The 26,831-nt window shown below is 33.5% G+C and overlaps 1 protein-coding gene across 1 annotated transcript in view; it reads right to left on the reverse strand.

Moving 5' to 3' along the window:
• Window positions 1-26,831, reverse strand: part of Phip (pleckstrin homology domain interacting protein) — a 109,643-nt gene that overhangs the window by 34,968 nt on the left and 47,844 nt on the right. Inside the window, exons 8-19 of the mRNA XM_013505816.1 lie at window positions 25,555-25,625; window positions 24,131-24,231; window positions 23,993-24,033; window positions 23,419-23,517; window positions 22,638-22,791; window positions 22,062-22,196; window positions 12,560-12,688; window positions 11,498-11,723; window positions 7,892-8,029; window positions 7,420-7,603; window positions 3,367-3,484; window positions 1,209-1,349 (exon numbers count right to left, since the gene is read on the reverse strand). Coding sequence (XP_013361270.1) covers window positions 1,209-1,349; window positions 3,367-3,484; window positions 7,420-7,603; window positions 7,892-8,029; window positions 11,498-11,723; window positions 12,560-12,688; window positions 22,062-22,196; window positions 22,638-22,791; window positions 23,419-23,517; window positions 23,993-24,033; window positions 24,131-24,231; window positions 25,555-25,625 — 1,537 coding nt within the window. The remainder of the gene's footprint in view (window positions 1-1,208; window positions 1,350-3,366; window positions 3,485-7,419; window positions 7,604-7,891; window positions 8,030-11,497; window positions 11,724-12,559; window positions 12,689-22,061; window positions 22,197-22,637; window positions 22,792-23,418; window positions 23,518-23,992; window positions 24,034-24,130; window positions 24,232-25,554; window positions 25,626-26,831) is intronic.

A 26,831-nucleotide genomic window follows, 5' to 3' on the forward strand; every position in this document is an offset into this window, starting at 1 on the left:
CTTTCGAAAGTAAAGATTTTAGAAGGCAAAAAATTAGTTTCATGTATTTGTTCTGTGTGCCTATCCACGCCATTACTGGCTGAGCATGGTGATGCATATACCTTTAAGTTCTAGTTATTTGAGGGGCTGAAGCAACAGGATTACTTGAGTCTAGGACTTTGAAACCAACCTGGCACATAGTGAAACCCTGTCTCAAAAAATAACAGAAAACACCAAACTGTCACCTATGAGTTTTATGGTAATTAGTGTATTTGATCTTTTTTCCTCCCAAGTACTGGAGATTAAACTCTGGGCCTTCATGTTAAGTCATAGCCCAAGCCTACTTTTTTTTCCTTTTTTAAAGTATTTTGAGACAGAATTTCACTAACCTGATTAGACAGGCTCAAAACCTGTAATCCTCCTGCTTCAACTTCCTAGAGCACTGGGATTAGAGGTATTTGCCACAATAATTGCTTTACTTTGTTTTCTCACCAGAATGAACATATTTCACTGGGAGAGACTAAATTTTATTCTTCTAAGTTTTCAAAAGTTTTTTTGGAGATGGGGATCTTATTATTTTGCTCAGGCTGCTCTTGAATTCCTAAGCACAAATTATCTTTTCACCTCCGCATCCTGACTGCTGGACTATAGCAAAGTGATGCGAGTGGAATAAGAGAGGAAAGAAGATGACTTTAACTGTTGCACAGGAATGATCTGTGATTGTAAACTGATCACCTTTGCTACAGGAATGTTTTATTAGGGATATACAGAAATAATTATGCATGAAGAGTATCAAAGCATTACACTGAAAAAGCTACAAGTTGGTAATGAGATAAAAATCTAACCAAAATTGTGAAATGCCTATTGACTAGCTGTAATACATATACTACACCAGGGCATCATGTTACCATTTTAAAAACTTGGCTTTAAAGTAAAAGGAACTTACACTTAATCCTTGCTCCACCATTTAATAGTTAGATGGACATGTATTCTGAACGTATTTGAATCCCAGAACCCTTACAGGTAAAATGAGAATAACTGTTTTGTAGATTTGAGATAATGAACATACACTGCCATGCCTACAAGTAGATTCTTAGAAAATGGAAACCATCAACATCATTGTAAGATGAAAAATAGGACCTCTGAGTTACATTTATATCAATGACTACAAAGAATGGGTATTATATTTTTAAAAATAGATACAGAAATTTAATGTGCTGAAATCTTACATCTGAAGAACTAGTGCCATTTTCTATCTCCTCCAAGGGTCTAAGCGTCTCTTCCAATGCAGATCTTGTACGATAGCTGTGTTGATTTGCTTGTTGCTTTTTGGGTTCTCCAAGATCCAGTAAATGCTCATGAGCATGATTCTGGAAAAAATTAAATTTATACATAGCTAGCTTTTATTCTTCTGTACCAAACGCAATCTACAGAAATGATACAAGAAAGAGCAAAATGAGCCAAGGCAAAGTGACAGCTATTCTGCCACTTTCTTCTGCTGGAGATAAATCTGAGACATCTTTTGCAGCAGGATAACCGTCAAAAAATTAACAAAAATCCAAGAGACAGAGGCAAACTCACAACACAATGTACATTTGAAAAATTAAAGCAATCATAAAAGCAAGTAAGAGAAGACATTCATGAATTTTGAGACCCTGTCATAGAAAAATCATATAATTCTGAAAAAGAATCAATTAGAGATTCTTGAAATAAAAAAGGACTTTAAATGTGATGAAAAAAGACAACTGGTTGACCATATAAATTCAAATGTGTACTATTGAGCTGAAAGATGAAATAATCCCAAACTTTAAACAAAAATAAATGTGAAAAAGAAACTTTCACGGCTATAAAGAAACCTACATTTTAGATAAATCATAGTGACAGTTAAGAATACAAAGGGCTAATAATTAGCATCAAAGAAACAGTAATGTTCCTTTGCTTACCACAGATTTACTTATCACACAGTAAGAAAAATGAACACTACTTTTAGATTGATGACAGAAGGTAAGTTTGAACCTATGATTATATCCATACTGCTGAGAGAGAAATAAATGTATACATATAAGGACATGATTTGCTCAATAATCCTTTCTAAAAGAATCACCAAAGGGTTTTATAAATTTGTAATTATTGGTAAATATGCAAAGTATAAAAAAGGAAACAATGTTCACCTAGGTCATGAACTTTGACTAATACACTGGAAAAGTATCTTGTCTCTTTTACTTAACATAAAACATTTCTATCTACTCAAATCAGTGTCATTACAAGTTACTACTGCTTACATTTTAAAAAGCTCTGACAATACTTCCATAAGATAAATTCCAAAATCAAGAAACATAAACATTTCAAGTGTCCTGATGCAGTAAAGAGGAAAATCAGTTGTGAGCCAACGTATGTCCTCCTTTCCTTTAAAATTTGCCTTATTTGAGTTTCGCAGGACTACATTTTGCCCAATGGGAAATCTGACACAATGTTACGGAGCAATATCCAACATCTTCAGGAAAGTGTGTGTGTCCTTTGCACTTTCTTCTCTGATCGTCTATCCTTAAATGAGAATGCTGCTCTTAAAAAGGCATGAAGTTGAATCAAGGTGCATGGGAAAAATAAAGTTTTAGTTTTTGACACTGAACATATGCTAGGCCTAGACTACCTACCAAAGTTTCTGCATCAGAAACAAATCTATTTCTGATTTGTTTAAGCACAGAGAGGTCTGAAATCCAGTCATGTTGTTGCTGTTTAGATCACTGCTTAGGACCACAAAAAGAGTTTAATAGTTTCCCTCAACTTCAGTCTCTTACAACTCTGAAGCTACTAAAGGGGAAAAGAAAATATGGATGGACGGTTATGTATTTGTGATTCCTTGACAATTAGGAAAGTAAGTACATTTCTCTCTCTCTCTGATGAGGGCATTTTGTTCTGCAAGAGTAGGATGACAGAAAAACCAGCAGGACAAAACTGATAGGGATAATCTACATTACTAATTGAAGAAATAAGAACTATTATACATATGTATACTGGCTGACCTGATTAGCTATAATACTAAATGCAAAATAGCACAAGAATAGGTTGAAAAAAAAGACATTATTTCAAAGTGTGAAACCAAGCACAAAACTAAAGAAAGCTCATTTAAATGAACTGTAATTTATTATGTTTAATGAATATATAAGAGTTGTCCTTTGGGGAAAGGATATACTATATGCCAGAAGTCAGGGAATTTACTAAAAGTTTTAAATTATAACACAAAATCTAAAGAAATAAACAAGAGTTACCATAAATTCTGTTTCATTAATTATCCCACTTAAAGTCATAACATTTTTAAAACAGGGCTTTAAAATGGTCATTATGCTTAACACAACAATATTAAATATCTCCGTAATTAATATTTACCTTTGAGACATTAAGTATTTTACTCTCTTTTGCAACCATTAAATGTTTCCTTTTCTCTTCTGACCTGTAAGTCTTTACTTCTTCTTCTCCTTTCGCAGTTCTCCATTCTTCTTGCCTACTGGAAGATTAAATGCCATACATCTTAATCTAGAATTTTATAACCAGTTCCACCCGCCAAAAGGGACCCTTAGGTTTCACGGAAGGAATGCTAATCCTATTGCTTTCTTTCCAGATGGAAGCATGTTACTCAGATAATCTGAGTTTAGATTCTTAGGTACTGAGCTCAGGATATCAAGCATTAAATGACCAGAGTACTGATAAGATAGATTTTTGTCTAGGTGGAATTACTGTTTTGCAATGGGTCTTTGGCAAATAAAGTTGTAAATACTGGCAACACAGTTATTCCTAGAGTAACTGCTCTAAGGGTTAGAAACTTGAATTTGTGTTTTTTAAAATTAAGTACAGGGGTCTGTGCCTTGACAGTCTCATGTGCCATGGAGATAGCTGGAATGTTTTTTTTTTTTTTTCCTTTTTTTTTTTTTTTTTTTGGTTTTTCTCCGGTACCGGGAACCGAACTCACGACCCTGCGCTTGCCAGGCAGGCGCTTTTGCCGCTGAGCTAAATCCCCAGCCCCCTAGCTGGAATGTTTTAAAGTAGTGCACGGCAGTTATATGGAATAGTGGGTTTCATTTTGACATGTGTGTACAAGCACACAACATATTTTGATCATTCCTCCTATTATCTCTCTCCATCTGTCCTTTCCTCTCTTCTAGTAATCTCTCTCTACATTCACTCTTTCCCCTTAGATCCATTATATGAGAAAGAACATACAACATTTGACTTTCTGAGTCTCGCTTATTCCACTTAACATGATGGTCTCCAGAATGACATGATTTTCTTCTTCTTTATGTCTGAGTAATATTCCATTGTGTGTACATACCACATTTTCTTTATTCATTCATCTGTTAATGGACATGCAGGTTCATAATTGCTTAGCTATTATAAATTATGCTACAATAAACATGGGTATTGAGGTATCTCTATAGTATATTTCTCTCAGGAATATACTGGGGAGTGCTATACAGCTAGAACCTTTTTTAGGCAGGCACTATGCCACTGAGCTACATCCCCAGCCTAGAATCCTTTTTAAAGTCAATACAACTCCTGAAATTCTATGAACTACATTCTTTCCTATAAGATAGGTTATGCTTCACCTACTGAAACGATATGCTATCTCTGCAAGCTTCAGGATGAAACTCAGTAACAGGAGAACAGCTGAGAAATATTAGACCTATAACTTAGACCTTTAATTTCACAAAACCCAAACTCCCAAGCACAATTTTTTACTTTAATTTCTTACAACTTCAAAGTTTTTGAGCTGGTAAGGGTACTTGATCTTTAAATTTTCATTTTCCCCAGGAGAAACATCTGCCCCCTCCCTTTCAGCTGGTACAAATAAAGTTACTATGTATTTGTGTAGTACAAGTTCTTGTATAAACAAGAATTTCTATTTTTTTGAGATAAATTTCCAAGAGTACAACTGCTAAGATGATACAGCAGCTGCATATTTAGGTTTTTAAATAAAGTACCGAACTGTTTTCCAGAGTGGCTGTACCATTTTATACTCCTACCAAAAAATGCATGAGCAATACAGTTTTCTTTTCATCTCAGTATTTGGTGCTCTTATTTTAGCTATTTGTGAAAAGCCTGTAATATTTCATTGTGGTTTTAATTGGCATTTCCCTAATGGCTAATGATGCTAAGTATCTTTTCACGTGCTTATTTGCTATTTTCTTTGGTGAAATGTCTGTTCAAGTTTTCATTCATTTTCTGATCAGTTTTATTTGCTACTGAGTATAACGAGTTCTTTGTAATGTTAAAGACTTTAGCCCACTAAGTTTAATTTTAACTTAGTTTGAATTATGTGCTAGTCTGACTCATAGCTGAGCCCTTGAAACCAGAAGATTCTCAAAAGAGGAAAAAAGTATTATTCCAGGATTGGGTGGGGTGTCTCTAGGAAGATCTAAGTAAGAACAACCTGTTAAGTGATAGCCACCACCTTGCTTGACTACAGGGTAAAGAGTTCAACACAATAATTAAGAGACAAAAAGGTGACTATTTAAAGATAGACAAATCCTCCTACTCAAGTTTTCTGAACCATGTGCAGGAACTTCCACAACCGACTAGCAACTACACTCCAGGGAATTAAGTGAACCAACCAATTTGTATACTGTAGAAGAAAACCCCCATCTATGAGGATGGCATAATCTTGTATGACCTAGTGCAGTGTATACATTCTGCTCAGAATTCTAAAGAACAGATGTCTCACACAAGGAAGTGTACTGTAGACTACTGCTATTTGTGTTTGGGCATTAGTATTAAGAAGTACCCTTTATGTAAATAAAAGTCACATTCTTCAAAACTATATCAGTAATAAAAAGCAACATTCTGGTTTCTTGTATGCCTTTTTCTTCTCTGTGTTGTTCTTCAATTTGCTCAGAAAGGGTGTTGAAAATCTGAGTATTATTTATTCGACCCTAGTTAAGCCTTAACATTAGCATGTAAGAAGTGGGCAGAGGGCTGGGGATTTAGCTCAGCGGCAAAAGCGCCTGCCTGGCAAGTGCAAGGTCGTGAGTTCGGTTCCCGGTACCGGAGAAAAACAAAAACAAAAAAAAGAAGTGGGCAGAGACCCACCTAAAAATATTCTATGAAAAATAGATATATGTATTTTTTCCCAGCAGCAGGAATCGAACTCACAACCTTGCGCTTGCCGGGAAGGTGCTGTGCCACTGAGCTAAATCCCCAGCCCCTGAAAAATATCTTTATAAAGGCAGGCATGGTAGTACGTCCTTGTAACCCCAGCACTCAGGAGACTGAGGCAAGAGGATTGCTGTGAGTTTGAGCTCAGCCTGGGCTACATAGTAAGTTCAAGGCCAGCCTGAACTACATAGCCAGACCCTGTCTCAACAAACAAACAAACAAATAAATGAAGACATGCTTATCATAAAGTCATTGCTCAAATTTATACGTTAGGTTTATATTTGTATCTACATCATAACATAAATTCTAAGCATTGCTTCCCTAGTCAAAAACCATGCAAACATCTAATTAAAAAATGTTGCAAGTCAAGTGTGGTGGATTATGCCTATAATGCCAGGACTTGGGGGACCGAGACAAGAGGATCACCAGCTCTCCCTGTATAACTTAGTAAGACGCAATCTCAAAATAAAACAGGGCTGGGAATGTAGCTCAGTGGAAGAGTGCCTTTGGGTTCAATCCCCAGTACCACCAAAAAGTAAGTTAAATCAAATGTACATTTCTGATTGTCATACTTTTAGCCACATTATGGAAGCCAATATTAGGATAGTATGGACCCTCATTTTTCAATACTTCATGATTATAAAATGAAATTAAACTAAATATAACGTTTACTCATAACACTGACTACAGAAATTGGTTTATAACAAATCAATACTCAATTCACGTATGTATATTTTTAGATATTAAAAGTAGTATTTGTCAGCAATTCACTTATTATTAAGTAATACAGTGAATGGTTAGTAAAACTTATTAAAAACCCCAAATAATGACAACTTTATGAATGTTTTAACAAACATACAGGACAAACTACGATTTCATTTTCTACTTAATATATTCTCTTATTTGGCTGATTCAAATTCATGACTTCTCCTCTATTCACCTTAACACATTTCGTCTCACCAGTCACATGAATCATTCCAGAAAAAGACATATTAACAAATCTAATTTTTCTACAGGCTCATGAACAACTTAAAAGTACTAGTTTTCTGATAAAAAGCAGCTGCAGGCCAGAAAAGGTATTTTAAAGACTAATTCAAGCCAGGCATGGTGGTGCACGCCTGTAATCCCAGCACCTGGGAGGCTGAGGCAGGAGGATTGTTGCAAGTCTGAAACCAGCCTGGGCTACAAAGTGAGCTCAAGGCCAGCCTGAACTGCATAGTGAGACCCTGTCTTAAAAAGACAAGACTAATTCAAAACAAACCAAGCAACTACAGTATATACAGATAATCTTACCTGGCCACACCAGCTGATAGTTCAGGTACTACCACCCTTCGACTCCAAGCCACAAGATCGCGCTCTGTGGCAATTTCACTTCTAGGTGCATTGCTGTGCATTTGCCGCACACCTTCAATTTGTCCACTACGCCTTAGTCCTACATTTGGTGGTGAATGAACTTCGGAGGCAGAACTTACAGAACCTAAAGGGAAAAAGTTAGTATGATAAATTCAGTTTGGAGACACATTTCCATTAATTTTTAACAGGAAAAAAGAATCACTACAAGGAAGACAAAAGCAAAGTTTACAACTGAAAATATGGAAGAATACACATATTTCAAACTTTAAGTCACTATTCTGCAAACACAATTGTTTTGGCAGCTTAGTATTTCACTTTATGGATGAATCATCATTTGCTTCCATCACTTCTCTACTGCTGGAAGTTTATTCAAATTTTTAAATCTTTCACTTGAAAATAAAATTCTACTTACCTCTACCTAAACGACTGGTATTACCGACTCCTGCTTCACCAGAACGTCTCAGGTCTTGCTCTTGCTGTAGTCTCTGAATCATGCTATCCAGAGGACTAATCTCCTGGTTTGCTTGTTGACTTAAAACTTGGTTCAACCCTATGTAATACCACACAAAATATTAAAGATATTTTAGTTATTATTCAAACTGTTTCACTCATCAGCATTCTTACTTATCAAGCCATAACTAAATACAAAATTTGTTTGGGTTTTAAAAAAACACTAAAATAGTTACTATAAATAATGGGAGAAGAAAAAAAATCTATCAACTCCCACATTAATTCATTAAAAAAAATAAGCATGATTAGTTACTTAAAGTACTTATTATGACTGAGGCACTCATAATCCTTGTAGTAACTTGATTAGATATGTTATTCTCATGTCTACTTATCAAAACAACCAAAATAATTGTTCAAAGGCATACATGTAGAAGTGCCAAAAGCGCAATTTTCCACCTAGATCAGTTTCGTTAAAAAGACAAATCTTACTACTATTTCCCCCCCCCCAAAAAAAACAAAAAAAAAGCTCTACTAGCTCATTTATGTCAATAAACCTTTGACTGTCTGCTATGTGTTAAGAATGATGCCAAGTACTAGGGATTCAATGGTAAGTAAAAAGACATCAAGATCCCTGCCCCACAGGGAGCCAGCATCCTGATGGGGAAAGTAAACCATAAACCTGTTGATCAAAGCAGATTGTGAAACATGTTAAAATAAGGATGGTGGTGAGCAAGGGGGAATAAGAGAGATGGGAAATACATATGGCACTTTAGGAGCCAGAGAAATCCACCTTGGAAAGGGTTTGAGTTGAGATTTGATTAGCTACATGAAAAGCCAGAAAAAGGACATTCCAGAGAGAACGCAAGATGTCCAAAGGCTGACACATGGGAAGAACTTGGTATATTTTAACCCACCCACCTTACTTTTCAGCATGGAGTCTCACACATGACAATCATAGATGACCACTTTACTATCCTGCCCTCTTAGGAAGATACCGTATCTTTATGTTTTCAAACTTCTGACCACAGTACTTCTACTGTAAGCATAAGCATGAGAAATTCTAACTGATCTTTTAGACACCAACTAAAATGACAGCTACAAATTTCCCATGAAATCTTACCAAACAAGAATTACCTGCTACCCTCTTACAGATCCCTATCAATCTATATAAAGCCCAATACTTAAGTTATTCAAAAGCATGGATTACCTCATTTATCTTAGCAGCTTCTAAACCTGGTACAATGCAATAGATAAGAAATGCGAAATATGTAAGATGAGATCATGAAAAGCACTGCCATGAGAGTAGAAAAAGAAGCCAATACAGGGTGTGCAGGTACGTAAAAGAACTGATCAGGTCAGAATTTCAAGGTGGCTTAGTCTGAGATAAGACACAAGAACATTCTAAAAATAAGCAGTGGTAGGAAAAGACAAGGGTAGGAAAACTACATGTATTAAGCATGTAATGTTATTTCATTTTCTAAGAGAAAACTATACATTAAAGAGATAAAACAACATGTCCAAGATCACAGAAACTACAAAGTCATGGAAACAGCGGTAAGGTCAAACTGCTTATACAGGCTTCCATGATCTGCTGCTGGGAAACACTGTTTCAATTTTGATGAATAATTTGATATAACTCAAGTTTACAATTGAAGTACATTTAAAGTGCACTATCTAGTTTCAAAGTAACAAAACTGCACTCAAATCAATTACTATAATGAAAACATCTACTTTTAGCTAAATTTATGAGATTTTTCTACAAGAATTTGATTACAGATCTACATGCAAACAGTTTGTGATAATTTTTTCAAAAACCATTTTCCTTTGGTTCTGTTTCTCCAGTAACTTCTTTTGTGCTTGAAATGTCTGAATGGCAGAAAGGTTTTAACTCTGAATTCTGTTCATCAGACCCAAAGAAAAAATGTGTGACTCACTATGAAGACCTAAGTTCTTTTGTGGCCCAGCACTCGTAAGTGGTACCTATGTCACTTTTGAGATCACGCCTGCTTTTTACTGTAATAACATTTTAGTGTGGAAGAGCAATGAATTTAGAGACAGAGACAGGGTTAGTCTGTGATACAATGCTGTATTTTTTTTTTTCAACTTGCAGGATTAGAATAGCAGATACAAGAAGTGAATTATTACTATGAAAGCCCTTTATAAACTGTCAATAAGCAGCAATAATGATAATAATTATTTAATAAACAGCCCTTTTCTTATTTCAATGTGCCTAAAATCCCAGCCTAGGGTACCTATTTTAACATCTGGGTACAGTCTGATTCTTTCCAATTATACTTCAAGGGACTGAAGGCATTCCTCCTAATTTCAGTCCTATAACCAGTACTTCTCTACTAACTGAGACTTTTCTAATCTCCTTTGACTTCTCAAATACTAGTTTTTAGGTTCTTTGAGTTCATGCAATATTTATGTGCTGAGATGCACTAGTTTCACATACTCCAGATATTCAGGTCTGCATTTCTTTCTGCAAGTGGCAGCAGGAACAGGTCCTCTAACACTTTCCCTTTTTCTCCATTCTAAGTGCACATAATTTCATATCCAATCCTTCTAAGCAAAGTAAGATGGGTCTGCTATGCTGCAAACAAGACTGGTTTTGTTGCAGATGCTAAATTCATTGTTTGCTCATCACAAAATCTGGAGGTTCTGTCCATGACACTAGAGTCTAAACCCTAAAATACTTCAATAAACAGTTTTCTAGTTTAAAACATACCACAATTCAGAATGACAAAACTGGTTTAATCTTTCTGGGGTGGGGTGGGGTGGTGGCTCTTGAGACAGGGACTCACTATGTAGTTCAGACTGGCCTTAAACTCACTGTGTAACCCAGGCTTGCCTCAAACAGGCGGCAGTCCTCCTGCCTCTCAGTCTCCCAAGTGCTGGAATTAAAGGCATGCTGTGCCACACCACACTGCTTTAACCTGTATGAAGCCTCTCCATTATTTTTTACTGAACAAATCAAGGCTACATTTGACAAACAAGGGAAAAAGGAGTCTATGGACCCCATCTCCACTTTAACTCTCATCCAATTCCTCAAATTCCTCAACTAACTTGACTTCACACTTCACTGAACAGTTCAATACTTCTGATCATTTCTTAAAACAGTCCTCAACGTGAACAGGTAATACACTTTTAGCTTCTCTCACATATTACCACTCCTTTTAATAACATATTTTAATTATTTTTTATAACTTATTTATTGATCTATAAAGATAATCCATAAAAGAGTACAGATCACATCTGTTTAATTTTCTACTAGATACTTATAGTTTAGCAGGTCAGGTACAAACAATATGCTCAATAAATGTTGTTCAGTAATTGATAAACTGACTTATCGCATACCACATCAGACTGGCTTTTATTAGTGCTCAGAGGATACAAATGAATACAACCACAATTACTGCTTTAAATCTCTAATCTTGTTAATTCTTAAGCACTATTCAGAGAGTACTTTTTCTCTAAACAAGTAAAAACAAAGCTTTACAAAACTAGTCATTTTTAAGAATTGCAGTCAGAAAGTAAAATTTGGTTGTCTATGAAAATGAGCACCCACCTGAGGAAGTTACTCCCATCTGAGGGATGAGCTGCTCTTCCCTGCAGTTTTCACGCCCAGGAACTAATCTCTGGTATCTGGATGGATGAGGGTTACCATCAACATCAACCAAAAATGGGGGAGGCATGAGATGAGGAGCCTGCTGGGTCTGTTCATCCAATACAAAATTGTTGGCATCACGGATAAGCGGCCGATAATCACTGTGAAAGAACATCTGATCTGCTATCTGTAAAAAGAAAGACCAATAGGAGATGAAAATATGAAACTTTTAACCTACAAAATTTCAAATGGAAAACAAACACTGTAATGGAAATTACAGTATAAGCAACAACTTAAAAAGAGTATAATGGGGCTGCTCAGTGGTAATGTAGCTCAGTGGTACAATGCCTGCTCAGTACCCATGAAGTTCCTTGGGTTCAATTTCTAGAACCACAAAACAAAAACAAAGAAGTCTGTATTATTTCATGATCAAAAAAGTTACTGCTTTCAATTTTCTCAGGAATAATATATATGTGTGTGCAAGTGTGTATGTGTATATTTACATAAAATACAAAATAAAAGGTAAATTAAAATGGTAAAAACAAATCTAGGAACAAATCAAAGGAATTTTTACTTTCATTTAGCTATCAAACACCTTTAAGCCTTAGGCACATACTAACCATACTTTATGTAATTTTTACTGGGGATTAAATTCAGGGTCTTGTGCAAGTTAAGTACTTACTCTGCCACTAAACTACAACCCTACTCCCCCATAGTTTATGTAACATAAAAAACATGACAAACTTTCAAGAACTCAAATTTAGATCGCTCTGAGGGACTAAGTTATTCCTTCTAAAATGTATAGATTTTTAAATAAGAATTGTTATCTAGTTACAGAAAAGTTGAACTGCTATCATTACCCTACTTTTATAAAATATGCCTCTAGATCATTTAAAATACAATTCTTAAAGCTTTGCTTTAAATAATGTTGATTGTCACCCACTCAGTAGAAATATAACCCTGAAACACCTATCAACTTACAAAATAGTAATAATGACTTGATGGCATTTAATCATACTTTACCTTGTCATATTTGCTACTGGACCCAAAGCCAAAAATTAAAAGATGTCCATGAGAGTCTGTGCATGCAAAATGCTGGCCATCAGGAGAGCATTTGCAGTCAAACACTGCACCATGTCCTTGGCCTTCAATCTGAAATATATTTAACCAATAATCACAATATTGCCATTAAAATATTCAGAACTGGTTACTATTATTACTAGAATTTTATGATAAAAGATGTATAAGTATATACATTGCAATGAAGTGAAAGATTAGGTATAATAAGCACAGTACAGTAATAAAATTTGCAAATATTCAAGAAAAGTGTCAGATTAACACCCCTGAAAAACAAAGAACTCTATCCACAGACCAGACACAATTCAGGAAATAAAAAGAACAGCAATTTCCCCCACCCAGAATTCAGCTTCACATTTTTAACCCAGATTTAAAATGTAACTGAGCCATTAAGTCCATCCATTTTCATTCATTCCTGTCCTTTTGGCAAAGGCTGACAACATGAAACAACTGCAGCTATTTTTTTGATAACTCTTGGAAGTAGTAGCCAGAGATCACTTCTTAAAAGACACTAAACTTTTTTTTTTTTGGTATAAATTCCCTAGTGGTCTGACTCATCTTTTAAATGGTGAATTTCAAAGGTTAAAGAAAAGGTTTTTTTTACCTGATAATTGCTTTCTGTTTTCCAGTTCCATTAATCCAGAACGAATGGGTTTCTCCCTGCAACCTGTCAATCAAACAGAGGTGGCCAATCACCACTCTGAATTTTTTGCTCTCAGTGCTTCTTCACACTATGTTCCAGTAGAAAACTTCTTTAGCAGTGTTCTGAAAGAGGTAAAAATTCTACCCTATCTAAGCACATCTAGGGACTGAATTTCAGAAACAACTAAAATAGGGAGTTGACTCCCTAACAAATAACAACTAAGGATGATTTTCAACAAATGCGACTGGATTTCTGGATTAGCAGAATCGGAACACACACACATTATCAGGTAAGAAATACCTCCTTTCTGTTCCGGTATCCACTGATCTAGAACAAACTGAGTTCTTTAGTGATAATCCAGGAAATGCTCAGAAAGAGAAGTGATAGTTTTCCTTCTAGAGAATTAATCTGGCATAAGGATAGATGCACAGTTCACTGAATACAAAAGCGAGTTAATCAGAATTCGGAAGAACAGTTGGTTTTCCAAGGAAGACTGATTAAAAGTGAAAATACCACCATAAAAGAAAAGAAATTAATATTGCAAATAAGATTGCCTCAAAAAGGTAACTTTTCCTTTGCTCCTCACAAGAGAATGTATGTAATAGTACTTACTAATATTGTTTTGGATGGAGATAATGGATAATCATTTTCCTCAAAATGTAAGCATGTTAAAGAAAACAAGTAAACTTGTCTAGTGTCTAATGTACACAAAAATGTACCCCACATGCAAGCAAATGGATCATGAGACAATTATTCTGTAGGTATGAGGAAAGAGGATGAAAGAATAGTACAGGAGGGCAACTGATTTTTAATCTACTTTAGAACAATTCCAAAACAAGAACAAAGTACTTTTTCAGATTAATGTAAGGGCATTCTGAGCCATATAGCTTGACACTGGCCAAAAATGAGAAAAACTACAAGTAGAAATGTCAGGATTCATGTTTTTAATTTTCAATGTTTTATATACATGAACTGTTATAACCACACAAACAAAGCTTACCCTTTGATAAAGAGTTTTACATCAAAAAATCAAAAACTAAAGAACTGGAATTGTCCTAACCATGTATTGGTGAATGATTAATTTATCTGTTTACTCAATCTTTCAAAGAGAAAAGGTAACTAATAAATCTACTTTCTAAGGTAATACATACTTTCAGAATTATACTACAAGTCTAGGTTTATAAGTACACAGAAAGCAGAGAAAGAGATGTGGAAGCAGTATAATTCAGCACTGTCAAGGAAATCTAATGGATGTTCCTAAGCATGGTATCCTTCCTGTGATATTTAAACCACTTTGCTTTACATTTTTCTTCCTTGGGGGCGTAGGGGGGATAATTCTATAGTAAGAGCTATCTATCAATGCTGGCACATATGTCTAGAAGAATAGAAAAGGTGGAATTTATAAAGTTCCCCAAAAAGCAAAGAAAAATAGCAACGGTATTTAAAAACGTTGTGAGTTCTATAGAACACAATCCACTATCAATATGGGAGAATAGTACTAATTTTCTTAGTGTAAGGAATCGGTTAACTCCAGTGACTTTTATACAATGAAAATGAAATTACATTTCAATCGTATCAGAAAAAAGTACATTAATGAATTATTTGCTGTTCATTAATGAAGGCATCAAAAAGATACCATTTACTCATTTCTTCCCCCACCCCACCCCCAGTACTAGGAATTGAACTCACGACCTTGCGCTTGCCAGGCAGGCGCTGTGCTGCTGAGCTAAATCCCCAGCCCACCATTTACTCATAAACTAATCAGAAAAGGTAGCTATAACCTTATTAATTAAAAACTCAAGTTTACCTTCCTTAATGGTTCCTCAAATAATAAATGCTCATATCTATAAAATACAGAACAGGCTTTCCAAACAGTTGATGATACAAATTAGAAAAACTTACTTCCCCCTCTATGCAACTAAAAATACCCTACACTATTTTTACGATATATGCTGATTAACAAAACCAAGGCAAAAAGAAAGTTAAACATTTTCCTCTGAAAAGTAGTTCATCTTTTAAAATCAGAGTCGAAGTATTTATGAATAAGAATTCTCAAGTAAAAATTTAATAATAAAGGCACCATTTTAAGAAATGTATATATATAACAAAAACAGTAAGGTTGAACTTTCTTGTCCAGGTGAAAAGTATATGGGCCTATCAAAATTAAATGTACTACCTAGCAAGAGAACGAGTCAAGAAAAAACTGTTACTGTATACAGCTTATACAAGAACACAATACATGCTGTATTACAATAATGATGAATTTTCAAAACAGCAAGCTTTATTCCTCTAATAAAATCAAATATGCTTATTATGTATTATTTGGGACATATATAAGTAAAGACCATATACTAAACTTCATATACATGAAATAACATTAAGGAACAGCTGAAACAATTCATGAGATAGTATCAAGAGTATATATATATATTTTTTTAAATCAGGAAATAGGATCACATGTTGAGTAACACTGATTCTCTTGCTGGCAAATTCTCATACTGACTGGCAAATTCTGGAAATCTTAACAAGAAATAAGGAGTGTAATTTGTTAGGACTTAGAGATTTGCACTTAACTTTAAAAAATTAAATATACAATCTGACTTCAGTTTTGGTGATGACAGAATTATTATATTTAAGGAAAAATACACAACTTAATTTTTTGAAGCAGAAAAAAGGAGACGCAAGAATAAGGTCTAAGAATAAAGAGATATCTTCAACATTAATGGGGAAATTATCTAATATCTCTGTGGAATGACAGAGAACAATGAAATGACCATTACAGTCCTACCCAATTCTAAAATTCTACTACAGTATGTCATGTTCAGGAAGGCTTGTTGGAAGAAGTGGACAAATGGGGAAATGAAGTTTATTAAAATGCAGATTAAAATTATAGGATTTAACTTATTTCAATCATGACAAATAATACACATAAATACATGTATGTGTATGCCTGTATCTGTATGAGGCTGAATATGAAAAGTTGTATTTCCACAGGATCTCAATTCAGAAGAGGAAGATTGAAAAAGTTTGCTGTTTGGCAGAATCAACTTACAGATTTATAACCTTCTTCCTTTTTCTATTAAAGCAGTTTTCCCTATACTGCTCGATTTCATAGATATACTAATACTAGAAATCTACTGCTCTTAGCTTCTAGTTTACCCTATAATGTAATTTTTAACATCATCACAATGTTCATCATTTATGCCTACAAGATGATTTGAGGCCACTGATAAATCAACCTCAATTTATGATTTTCATCTTATTGCCCATTTCCAAAACATATTTTATGTAAATTATCTAGATTATGAACATGTCTTAATACTTACTTTGCTTATAATGTTCTTCTTATACAAATGTATTCTCTTCTATTTTACAATGAGACATAATTCTTCCTCTTCAACAAAACTTTCTTAAGACTATTCACCTTAAACTGATCTTTACATCCTTAAGGAAGTAGCAACTGTCTATTCTCATTTGGCATGCTACCACTTCACTTTATTAATATTAATCTTTGCAAATATTTTCCCAATTTAACTATAAGCTGACTAAAAGCCACCCACTTTTCTCTTTGTGATCCTAACATTTTGTGCTCCACACAAAATAAGTACTTAAACATTTGCTAATCAAAATGTCTTCACCTGCGTGCTCACATTCTATATCATTTTATATACTTTCTCTTCTATCAAATCTCAGTCTTGCACAGCAGGTGATTCAGTATATCAAAGAATTACTACTTAAAAGTATTTCACCAAATAAGATAAGAGTATGGGAAGCTGGAGGGACAGATTTATAACAAAAACTCTTAATATATGTTTTTGATACCAAGATATAGACTAAAAAGAGAATCTGAAGAACTCCAAAAACTAGAACCAAAGTATAATATCTAAGCTTAACGATCAGAAGATTGAAGACAAGTCCTTACTCAGAGAAAATGAAAAAGGGACAGGAAGCATTCAGGTAGTTCTTTTAACATAGACTATGTAGACATAAGACATTTATTAGCTGATGGATGGAAGGAAAGAAGGTAGGCTGGTTCACAAGAGATAACACAGTATGAGCTACTATCTATTTTGAACTTCTCTTTCTTCCTTTCTTTGATACATACAGCTATAACTGTCTAAAAAACTAAAGTACAGGTCACACTGAGAACATGTTGATGTCAGAAGAAATATATGCATGTGCAAAAATTCTGAGTGGTAGATTGGCAGCCTCTGCTCACTTGGAACGTTGCAAGGAGAAATATATTGTTCTGGATTAGTGGACACTGGAACATTTTTTTTAAAAATCTCTTAAGTAAAAGAAACAGTAAGAGAACAATTATAAAAATGAGGAAAACTTTAAATGAAAACTGTTATTTGGAATTTACCCATGCAACAACAAAAGTAAAGCAAAACTTGAATTCAGTAAAGCCACTTTCTAACAAAAGACATTATAGTCTTCAATTAAACTCATAACCAGACAGGCAAACAAACTACAGCTTTGAATAACATGACAGAAACAGAGAGACATGGAGAGAAAGCCAGACATAGCCAGGACTACAGAGAAAAGAGCGAGCAGGTGCTCCAGAGACATAAGGAAAGCTACTAACATGGGGTCTAAAGTCCCACTCCAAGTATCTTTTATTTACTATCTAATATTCAAATGGTCTCACAAATGTGAAAATCTTACTATCTTTTCAAATTAAAATTCACTTAAATTTTTATGAATTTTTACATATACTACACGGTGTAGTAACTTAATGGGAAAAATAAGGCCAAGAAACAACTTTGTTTTTGGAACATTTAAAGTTTTAGTAAACTTCTAAATCTGCTTACCTCTTTCAGAGAATAGGAATAATAATACAAGGCCACTGAGTTCAGTAAACAGAGTTTACACACAATTTCAAGTTATTTATGGGAATGATTTATCTGCCTTTTAGCATTTAATTGGAGTTTAGAGTCAGTTTAAACAATTCTCATTAAAATGAATCTATATAATTGCCACAGTCACCTTAATTCTGCCTTAGTACCAGCTATTTGGGAGGCTAAAGCAGAAGGATCACAAGTTCTAGGCTAACTTGGGCAACTCTGTGAGATCTTGCTTCGAATGAAAAAAGAGAAAGAAGGCTGGGACTGTAGCTCAGGGGTAGAGCTCTTGCCTAACATGTGGCAATGCCCTGGGTTCAATCTCCGGTACTCAAAAACAAAAACAAAGCCATACTGATGCTTATCTATTACCAACACCACACAAAAAAGATGGGCTTGCTAAACTATACACAACTTGTTTGAAATTATTCTTAATATACACTGTGTGCTTCAATAAAACATTAAAGTATATATATACTACTATTCCTCCAACTACTCAGTTATCTAATAGGGACTATTCATCTGAAACATAAATATGTAATGATACTGTTTTTAAAAGACTGTAGATTAGAATTTAGGGTTTTTTTTTTTTCCTTTTTAAAGGAGTAAGTCTTAATAGTCATAACTTTTTCTACAACCTTTTGTTTAGCTTCTTTTCCTGGTTCATTAAAAAGGGAAGAATGAAGAGAGCAGAAAGGATTTTTCAACAAATGCTTTTTAAAGTTTATGCTTAGTTTTATTTTTAGTTAAAGATGAGACAACAGAGCAAAGGAAGATAAGCAACACGCACTGTCTATTAAATTTCATGCTTGTATTAGCAAACTTTCAAACATCATCTCAGCTCTCATATACGTCTTATAAATAAAAATGCCAGAACCTACATCCCACTGTTTTTATCAGTTAGATACACCAATGTATCTAATGAGAAAAGCTAGCTGTAAGAATATCTACCCAAATGATGACTATCAGTGCAATAATTAAAATCTTAACACCTTATAATCCAAAATGATAAATATGTACAATGTAGATTAACCCAGCACACTGAATTATCTGTCACACAAATTCCATGTTTTTTTGCAGACACTATAAATTTCGAATTGAAAATTTGATTATTTAAAAAACATTAAAGCAATACTGTATTCTCAAAATGTATTCAATGAAAACCTTTATTTTTAAAAATTCATACACAATATTTTCATTCCTTTAAATTACAGTACGTTTTACAATACTTTCCGGCTGTAAACCTGATAGTAAGTTATTCATTTTACAAGCTTCATTTTTAAATACCCCAAGAAATAGTACTTAACCTTATACTTCATCTAAACTTTTGCCATTTATAGAATGACTAGAACATTCACACGATGCTCAAAACATACAAGGTTGAATTTGTGATTACAGTACATCTTAACATCAGAGATTTAATTTGGATTCAATCAAAGTTTTACACTATTTTAGTAACTTATAAAAGGTACTGATTAGCTGCACAAATCCAACTATAAGTTAGCAAACACCTCAACCTTCATGAGAACAGACAATGATAACATATGTTTCTAGTCTCCCTCAAATTGTTTTTCTTTATTAACAACAAGACTGGATGATTTGTATTTCATCTGCTCAGAGATAAAACAAGCAATAAAATGAACTAAAGAGTAAAGAGAGGCTGGGGATATAGCTCAGCAGCACAAGTGCCTGCTTGGCAAGCACAAGGTCCTGAGTTTGATTCCCAGTACCTAAAAAAAATAAAAATAAACAAATAAAAAATAAAGAGTAAAGAACAGTAGGCCACTTTGAGAACATAAATCTAGAAAAAAGAAAAAAAAAATCACTAAGTAAAAGATTAAGACTTCAAATAAATCCATTCAGAGCTAATATCATTATACAAATCTTTCCTCTTGGACATATCACTAACTAGGTATTAACTGGAGGTTACTTATACAACGACACTAAAAAAAGATAAAAGAAGTGAACCATGGCTAGATTTACTGCTAAGAATACATTAGTAAAAGACAGAAAATGGGAGTCAGTTCCAAGTGCCCATGTAATAGCTGTGTGATCTTGGTAAACCTGGACAAAGCACTTCATCTCTATAATGTATACATTCTCCATATATAAAACCAAGTTTAAAATTTCCTCTACTTATACAACACTTTCACGAGACTCAAATGAGTAATATATGTAAAAGCATTGTGCAATCATTAAAAATCATTCAAAAACCTAAAAAGAATACTTTTATTTTTATGAAACAAAAGGTAGTTCATTTTCTGCTTTTCAAATGTAAGACATATTCTTTATTCTTTTGAATTTATGTTTTGCTTTTCATACCATTTGAAGAGCCAATGGATACTGTCCAATTCCACTTATTACATAAATTTCTAATGCCCTTTATGTTTTTCTCTTATCCATGGAAAGAACAGGGAAATTTCCTTATCTACAACTCTAAATAATAAATAATTAAGGTAGTACAGTAGCTAAGCTCTTATCTAATTTCAAAGAGTAAAACATTATAGCTGATTTCTGGTAACAACACAAACTGTAATGACCTAAGAGCAAACCACTTAAATCTCAAGGAACTACAACTTCTATATCTTGAAAAGGGAGACTATTAGTGTGACCAATTTACCTGATGAAGAAAAGTTCACCTTTATAACTGAAAGGTGAAAGAAGTATTCAGTTTTGATGAAACTTACCCTTTGTACTACCAGGACAATATTTTTTGAAAACATAAAAATTACCAAATGAAGCCACTAAAACATGGATAGCCTATCTCTCTTTTCTCTTTACACTCTAACGATAAATTGAGAAATGACTTATTTCCCTGTTCAACAGATGTACCACAAAGGAACAAAGCAAAAACAAAGAAAAGGGGAAAAAATTCTTTACCTATATATTTACAGATCTGCATAAAAAGAAAACAAAAAACCAAACACCCAACCAAACAAAAACCTCTTTGTGTAACTACAAAGGAAATCCACTCATCACTTACAGTGGCACCCCAAAGAACCGACACTATTTACTTTTAGAAAATTGAGAATTTTACAATCCTTATTTCCCACCATGTGTACACTAAGGCACAGAAGTAATGATAACCAGTCAATCCCTTCACTTTTATCTTCTGCCTACTTACTATGCAGAAGCTATTTTCCTTTATCAAAGATAGCATCATTTTCATATACTTTTTTCATAATCCACTATATTTTACAAACAGTTGCTTTCTGTAAATTAATATGTATTGTAAAATAATTCTGACCAAAAATTATCAATTGTACTATTTTAGGATTTATCATTAAAAGATTCTATCATTTTTAAAAATAAATATAAAAATAGTTGAAACACATTTCCTTTCTTTGTTGAAATATGCCCTTAATATATGGGAAAAAATTTAAAACTATGACAAAATAAATTGCAGTATTTAAGAAATGTGACACTGCTTTGTAAGCTGTGAAATTAAATTGCTACAATCTAAATACTTAGCCATGTTGACAGCTATGTAAGAAACAAAATGTGGCATGAAAAAGGTATGAAACCATGTAAATACAGTACCCTGATCAAAGGCAAAAACTGCCTGATCCTTTGATTTTAAAATCAACATATCTGAACCAAATTCTACTACTCTAGGTGACTACTAATGAATTACAATATAAATACTGCAATTTTTAAAAAGTTTTCCAGATATATTTTCTTCTTGAGACTACACACATGTAAATTTCTAACCATGGTTTCACTGCTAAAATGCGTAAAACTAGGCTAGTTACTATAATATACAGGCACTACAATACGCACAGTTTTTTAGTTTAGCACCTCAATAAAAGGTGGAATACAATTCTTTCTTAGTGGAAAATTTATGTTCAAAACAATGTCTGAATCAATTTTTAAGTGGATTTCCTTTGTTACATGGAAAGCACCTTTTTTCAAAAAGTCCCCAATTCGTCAACAGGTATGAAACAAAGAGATTGACAATTACCATATTGAAATAAGATCGAATTTTGACTCCTCTTGCTAGATCCCACACGATCACATTTCCATCATGACCGGCAGAGAAGAGAACTCTAGGATCGAATGGGTGTGGCTCAAGAACAAATACCTCATCTTCATGACCCTAAAATATATTACAAGTGACAAGAATCTTAAAATATTTTAAGAAGGAAAAAAAGCTTCACGAAACACTAACATAACCACATCTCTAGAAACTGAGTTTCATGAATTAAATTGGCAAAATTTTTCAGATTTATCAATGTACAAATGGTAACAAAACTCAACTAAAAGCCCAGTACAGGACTTTGTTATCATTTTAATAAACATGAGAATACTATGAAGATACCTTTATATACCAAAATACAGCAAGAATCTACAATGTGTTTCCAACACAAATCTGTTTAACTGCATTTTTAAACTATTCTGAATCACTCAAAAAGCTATGTCACCCTAGCAAGAAAGTTTTTAGGTAACATAAAAGACTATTTCTCAAAGGAAATATTACATAGTATAGTCAGTTTCATCATACCAAAAAAGGCAACAATAACATTGTCTTTTTACTTACCATTAAGACATGAATAAGTTGACCAGTGTAAGAATTCCAAACTTTCAGAGTCATGTTATTAACTGCAGTTATAACTGTATTGTCATGTCGATCCCAAGCTACCATGGTTACTTTCATTTTTGTGATTTTATCTTCTATTCCTTGAAGATTTTGGCTGAAAAGGAGGTGTGTTTGTTTATAATTACTTAATTAAAATAACTATCATTTATCACTCTGAGTCAACAGAGAATGACGACAAAAGTCACTACACTGAGTCAGGAAACCCAGGATTTCCAGGATTCTCACACTCCCAAGGAACACACAGCCTGGGGAGAACAGTCCTGCTATAAATCTGTCTAAATCCAGGACCTCAGGGCAATGCTGCTGACTCAACTTTTATTGCTGCTCTCATACCCTCCATCCAACACAACTACACAAAAATACAAGTAGAGGAAAAATAATAATATAGTAAAACCAAAATAACAGTTACCACATATAATTTATCTTGGCTGGAGAAAAACACTGTCTCTATGGAACAGTTTCTTATTTCTGCATACAATGTTTAAAAAGTCTTAATTATTTTTACAGTACTATTATCATCCCCTTAACATTACTGAATTAAAGATTAACTCAGCAAATCTTTTCATATATGGCAATGAAAAATGTTCACCTCTAACACAGGCTCTAGTTATTGCAGAAAACCAATCACTTTAACATGACTTAAGATACTACAGGCAAGAGCCACTCCATCTTGCAATATAATTTAAGTAACTTATATGAAAATTGAAATTTGATCTCTTACCCTGCTGGACGAGTGGCCATATCCAACAAAATGCTCTTCCACTCTCTTCGTTTAAATTGCCAAATGCGTGCTGTCCCATCTCGACTACCACTTACAAACCTGTATTAAAATATTCAAAAGTGATTCCAGGCAATCCTACAAATAGAACTGATATTTTCCAATGGAAAAAACACTGACTTTCTTGTCAATATTGAAGAACTTGTTAGTTCTACTCAATGTAACAAGTAGCTTTATTTCCTTTCAAAAAAAATGTGGAAAAATTTGCACAATATCATCTTTTATCATCAGGAAAGCAGTCTGTCTTTCTAATCTCTACCAGAAGCTTCTCTATACTTTGATATATAGAGGAAAGATACAGGAAATTTAAAGAGGAAAGAAGCATCTACTATTAAAAGCATGCAAATAAACTAAAATTATAAATAAGACATACACACCTGCTTACGTGCATATGAAGGCCTTTCAGTTTAACTGTTCAAGATATTTTAGGCAATTAATTCATATACAACTAAAACTAAAATCTGACTAAAATTATCATTTCATGAAAACTGGAATTAAATTAGCCAAAATACTGTACCTGTTACTAGTGTTGGAAAATTGGATACTGTCAACTTTATCCTATAAATAGACAAAAAAAGCAGAAGCTGAATATAAGCTATTAAATTTAATTAGTCATTTAAATTATACTTCTCTAATTCCTTTCCCCTATACTTACAGTATGAAACTCCAATTCTGATATTTTTTCTGGCTGACCTGATCCAAAAAAATAAACTCTAATAATATGATCTGTGCTTCCTGTGGCCAGAAACATTCCACCTATGAAGAATAATAGCAAACTTCTGAGTAAAACATAACTTTAAAATCTCTAAACACTAAGTAAAATAGAAGCAATGATCTAATATACACCAAGTTAATTAAATTTGACTCTAAAATCACTCATTTATCCTAAACATGTAACACATCTAAGAACAATTTTAAAAAGCTTGCTGCTATACCTTTGACTATGATGGACTTTTTGATATATTTACAGAACTAAAGCTGTGTTCTAAAAATAATTCCAACTAAGTGATTACATAATTTCACTGTGATAAAATTACATCAATCATCTTCACTGGAAAATATGATAGTTACAATTGCTGATATATCCTTTTCTTGACTCAATTACCATTTGTCAAATGTTGTCAAATTTCTAGGTCCAACTGAGTAATTTATCTTTACCAGCTCTGCAATCAAATAAGCTTGTTGTCCTCCAAGCCCTCCTAAGACAGCACGAATTCCACACTGTGTTACTGACTAGGCTATGGATATTATTCCCATAAGGACATTCTCTCTCAGTGTCAAGTTCATGTATATAACAAAACAAGTCGTTTTGCTAACATATCCTTTTAAAAAGAAATCAAATTATCTTTGAAAACCATTAATTCAAAATACTATGAATGTATGTACAGTGTCAGCACTGGAAATCTAGAATTCAGAAACTGATGATGTCTGAACATTAAAGGCAAAAACAGCTTCACTTCAGTCTTCTATCCCTTCTCCCAGGTAATAACTGCTATCCATAATTATGACATGAATAAAGTAAAACAAAATAGAGGTGGAAGGAACAGATATCAAGAATACTATGTACAGTATTATGTACAAGGAATATGTATTTATGTTAGTTTCTTTTTAATTCATTTAAATATTTAGGTAATGGAAAGCTTTCATTCAAAACACTGCTACAAAAATCAAGTTATCAGAATACTGCCACTGCTCTACAACTACTTTTTAAAGAGCAAATATGAAGGGCTGGGGAGATAGCTCAGTGGGTAAAGCACTTGCCTAGTGTGCACAAGGTCCTGGATTCAATCCCCAGTACCAGGGGGAAAATATTAAAAAAGCAAATACAAATAATCTGGAGCAAGAGTACACATTTCTTTAAAAAATATTCACATTATTATATTCATATAATTTATTATTATATAAACAATTCAAGCAAAGTTCAAATATTTCTAAGTCAATTTATCATTATTTATTAGTTCTGGAGTATGTATGAAAGCAAGATTTACAGTGTTTATAGTATTTTCCAAAATTTAAAGAATTCTACAAGTCTTTTAATAAACAACTTTAAGTGGAAAATTAGAGGAGAAACAATCTTACCAGCACTAAAGGAAGAACAGATCATTTGTACACCAGGTCGAGGACGCTCTGTAAATTTTGCAGGTCTTGGGCTATAATACAAAAAATAAACCATTAAAAATATCCTGAAGCGATTAGAAACACTAGAAATAAGCTGTTTCAGAAAATAACCACACAAAGACAAAATTAAACAAGCAACAGATGGTTCCCTTCCTACAAGCAACTTCAAAATCATTGTCATGATCATATCTTGTAGAAACTTAGAGATATATCTTGTAGGTCCTTATGATTACACAACAGTCTGCACAAAGAATATTCTCAAAGGCACTGTCACACCACACATGTGACATAAGGTACATATTAGTTACACTCATTTCTAATCAAATTTTAAGAAGCCCAGTTTTTCATAAAATACAGTAATATAAAATATATAAAGAAGTAAGTTATTTTTAAACATGAATATATTAGCAAAGTAGGTGCTACCTCTGTGGCTTATGCAGATCACTAATAACAACTTTTTCAGTATCAAACATTAAGATTTTTCACCATTCTCTTTATATTGCAGTGTGATAAAACGTTCTTCTAAAATGTTCTCGTTTTTACAATGAAAATCTGAAGGTTATTTGATGGTTATGTCAACTATAAAATTCACTCATAATAGTCATCTATAGAAAATAAGTTACATTCAATTATGACTGTATTAATACAATTAAACATTTATTATTATCAATAATATTAAAGAAAACTACAGTGGCCATAGCAGCTCCAATAAACAATATGTATATATTATCAATACTCTGATTGTATTTCAAGTTCCACTTACTGTACATTTTGACCTAGTCTTTCCTGAATTTTAGGGGAGAAAATGCCAAAGTAATTAGGACTTTAAGCCTAAATACACTGCATTAACTTTTACAATCTGTAGAGGACTTTGGTTTTGTTATAACTTAGGGAAAATATATAGAAAATATTTCTGATCTATTACCTATATAATTCTGAGCAATAAGGATTTTTTTCTGATACAGACTGAATCTAATTTGCTAAAAATTCTTAATATGAGTACATTTGCAAATAAGTTGTCTTAAATTGGCATTTGTAGCAGCTTTTCTTGATACAGGCTCTGACACAGCCAAGCACAAGAGAATCATTTATTAAAACATCCCTAGGATTGGGGATATGGATCAATGGCAGAGGGCTCGCCTAGTATGATTGAAAGTTCTGGCTCAATCCCAAACACTGAACCAAAACAAAACAAAACAAAACAAACCTGTAAGGGACAAGAAATCATGTAGTTGGAA

This window comes from Chinchilla lanigera, unplaced genomic scaffold (genome assembly GCF_000276665.1).
Source record: "Chinchilla lanigera isolate Chin_1 unplaced genomic scaffold, ChiLan1.0 scaffold00101, whole genome shotgun sequence".
In the NCBI taxonomy this organism is placed as follows: Eukaryota; Metazoa; Chordata; class Mammalia; order Rodentia; family Chinchillidae; genus Chinchilla; species Chinchilla lanigera.